The sequence below is a fragment of the Nicotiana sylvestris genome, chromosome 11, assembly GCF_000393655.2.
Source record: "Nicotiana sylvestris chromosome 11, ASM39365v2, whole genome shotgun sequence".
Lineage (NCBI taxonomy): Eukaryota > Viridiplantae > Streptophyta > Magnoliopsida > Solanales > Solanaceae > Nicotiana > Nicotiana sylvestris.
The window spans coordinates 147,699,195-147,702,773 of NC_091067.1; the positions used below are offsets into that span (position 1 = coordinate 147,699,195).

Consider the following 3,579-nt stretch of genomic DNA (forward strand, 5'->3'; position numbering starts at 1 on the left):
AAAATCAGAATCATAACATCAAAATATGCTAAGGGAACGAAGCCCATGCGAAAATAATCAAATTACAACAAAATTCCCGAAATTGACCAAAACCCGATCCCCGGGCCCATATCTCGGAATCCGATAAAATTTACATCAATGAAATCCTTATCACTCCACGAGTTCATTCATATCAAAAGTACCAAAATCCGACCACAAATGGCCCCTCAAACCCTCACTCAAAGGTCTCCAACACCAAGCCCTAATTCCCAATTTTTAACCCTTAATTTCCATTAATTTCAAGCCAAATCAGTGAAATAACACTATAGGAACGAGTTTAGGATCCAAAAACCTTACCTCTATGAAATCCCTTTTCAAATAGCTCCCTCAAGTTCAAACTCGCATGCAAATGGTGAAGAATAGCTCAAAAATCGTGAAGGATGAAATATATACTTTCTGACCCAGGGATTCCGCACCTGTGGTCCTATTTCTGCTTCTGCGCTCCAACCAACCGCATATGCGGTTTTCACTTAAAGGTCTATTTTCGCATCTGCGATCGCATTCTCGCACATGCGCTACAGCAGGTACGCTATTTTAGCCGCTTCTGCGGTTCCAGCTGATCCCCTCTTGGCCGCATCTGTAGCTCCATCTCCACTTCTATGAGCCCGCACCTGCGGTCCCCTAGCCGCAAGTGCAGTTATGACAACAGACTTAGCTTCAGCTGCAACTTCCAAATTCCTAACTTTCCGCCAACCATCCGAAATCACCTCGAGGCCCCCGGGGCCTCAACCAAAAGAACAATCAAGTCATATACCACTATCCAAACTTATAAGAATCTTCAAAACACCTCGAACAACATCGAATCAACAAAAATACCTCGAATTCAAGCCTAAGGTTCCAAAATCTTCCGAATTTCGCTTTTGATCAAAAAATCTATCAAACCACATCCGAATGACTTGAAATTTTGCGCACGTATCCCAGATGACACAACGAACCTACTGCAGTTCCTGGAATTCTATTCCGACTCTATCTCAAAATCTCACCTATCAACCGGAAAATGCCAAAATTCCAACTTCGCCAATTCAAGCCTAAATCTACTCCGGACCTCCAAAACACATTCCGATCATGCTCCTAAGTCCCAAATCATCTCCCAAAGCTATTCGAACCATCGGAAATCACATCCGAGTCCTATTTCACATAAGTCAACATCCGGTTGACTTTTCCAACTTAAGCTCAATCAAAAGAGACTAAGTGTCTCAAACCTCACCAAAACCTTTCTAAACCCGAGCCAACCAACCCGATAACACATAATACCAATAAACACAGCAATAAGAAGCAAAAATGGGGGAAACAGAGCGGTAACTCATGAGACGACCGGCCGGGTCGTCACAACTTTAAGTCTGCAGAAGTTCATCAAGGAAGATGTTCCTATGATGTCCGATGAAACTCCAAATACTGAACGCTTTCTCGTGATTAAGGCGTGGAAGCATTCTAATTTTCTGTGCAAGAATTATATTCTTTGCGGACTAGAGGACGCTTTGTATAATGTCTATAGTGGCGTGGAGACGTCAAAAGAACTGTGGATTGCGCTTGAAAAGAAATACAAAACTGAAGATGTCGGGTTGAAGAAATTTGTTGCCGTTAAATTTTTGGACTACAAAATGGTAGATAACAAGTCTGTTATTACCCAAGTCTAGAAATTGCAAGTGATTATTCATGTCCTTGCTGAAGGTCTTGTCATCAATGAAGCATTCCAAATAGCAACGATGATTAAGAAGTTGCCTCCGTTGTGGAAGGATTTCAAAAATTATTTGAAATACAAATGCAAGGAGATATCCCTTGAAGATCTCATTGGTCGATTGAGAATCGAAAAGGACAACAAAGCTGCTAAAAAGAGAGGTCGTGGAACCTCAACAATAATGGGAGCAAACATTATTGAGGATACTTCTCAAAATAAGAGAAAGAGGAAGCATGCTTCTGGATCGAAAAGTAACCCAAGCAAGAAGCGGTTCAACGGAAATTGGTAAAACTGTGAGAAAGTTGGGCACAAATCTACAAAGTGTCGTGCTCCGAAGAAAGACAAGAAAAAGGGTCAAGCAAACATGGTTGAAAATCATGAAGATGTTGATGACTTGTGTGTTATGCTTTCTGAATGCAACCTGGTGGAAAATTCTAAGGAGTGATGGATTGATTCTAGAGCCACTCGCCATGTTTGTGCTGTTAGGGAAGCCTTTGCAACATATGCTCCTGTTGGACCTGAAGAGACACTTTCTATGGGAAATGCTGCAACCGCCAAGATTGAAGGATGTGGGAAGATCTTTCTGAAGATGACTTCTGGTAAGGTGGTGACTTTGAACAACGTCCTTCATGTTCCTTAGATTAGGAAGAATTTAGTCTTTGTTGGACTTCTTGTTAAGAATGGCTTTAAGTGTTTTTGTTTCTGATAAGGTTGTAATAAGTAAGAACGAAATGTTTGTAGGAAAAGGTTACCTCACTAAGGGCCTTTTCAAGCTGAATGTAATGATTGTTGAGAATAATAATAAAATTTCAGTTTCGTCTTACTTACTTGAGTCAAATGAATTATGACATATACGTTTGGTCATGTCATTTATAAAACCTTGCGAAAAATGATTAACTTGGAAGTATTGCCTAAATCTGAATGCGGCAAATCAAAATGTCAAATATGTGTGGAATCTAAGTATATTAAACATCCTTATAAGTCAGTTAAAAGGAACTCAAATCCTTTAGACTTAATTCACACAGATTACGACATGAAGTCAATACTATCTCATGGTGGAAAGAAATATTTCATAACTTTTATTGATGATAGTACTCGATATGCTATGTTTACTTACTTAATAGTAAAGATGAAGTAATAGACACATTCAAGTAATACAAAAATGAAGTTGAAATGCAAATTAACAAGAAAATAAAAATGATAAGAAGTGATAGAAATGGTGAATATGAATCTCCTTTTGAACAAATATGTTTAGAATATGGAATTATTCATCAAACAATGGCCCCTTACATGCCCCAATCCAATGGGATTGCGGAAAGAAAGAATCATTCATTAACGAAGATTATGAACGCATTGTTGATAAGTTCTGGTTTGCCACAGAACTTGTAGGGGGAAGCCGTTCTTATGGATAGCCGAATACTAAATCGAGTACCCCATAGCAAAACACAATCCATTCCATATGAAAAATGAAAAGGAAGGAAGCCCAACTTGAATTATTGTAAAGTGTGGGGTGTTTGGCAAAAGTGCAAGTTCCTAAACCCAAAAGGGTAAAAATAGGACCGAAAACCGTTGATTGTGTTTTCATAGGATATGCGACCAATAGTAAAGCATATCGATTTCTGGTTCATAAATCAGAAAATCCTGACATTCATAATAATACGGTTACAAAATCAGATAATGTTGAGTTCTTTGAAAATATATATCCATATAAAAAGGAATGTGAGTCGATTGGTGAAGGATCTAAACGACCTCAGAAAGAAACAAAAGAAAGTACATTTAATCAGGATGATTCAAGACGTAGTAAACGTCAAAGAATGTTACTTCATTTGGACCAGATTTTGTGACTTTCTTATTGGAGAATG

The 3,579-nt window shown here is 38.6% G+C and overlaps 1 protein-coding gene across 1 annotated transcript; it reads left to right on the forward strand.

Annotated features, from left to right (window-relative positions):
- The first annotated feature begins 1,745 nt into the window (after window positions 1-1,745).
- On the forward strand, window positions 1,746-2,565 carry LOC138881818 (uncharacterized). The gene is made up of 3 exons (XM_070162098.1): window positions 1,746-2,002; window positions 2,204-2,321; window positions 2,428-2,565. Exons 1-3 carry the CDS (start codon window positions 1,746-1,748, stop codon window positions 2,563-2,565), a joined length of 513 nt encoding a protein of 170 aa, XP_070018199.1.
- Window positions 2,566-3,579: the final 1,014 nt, after the last annotated feature.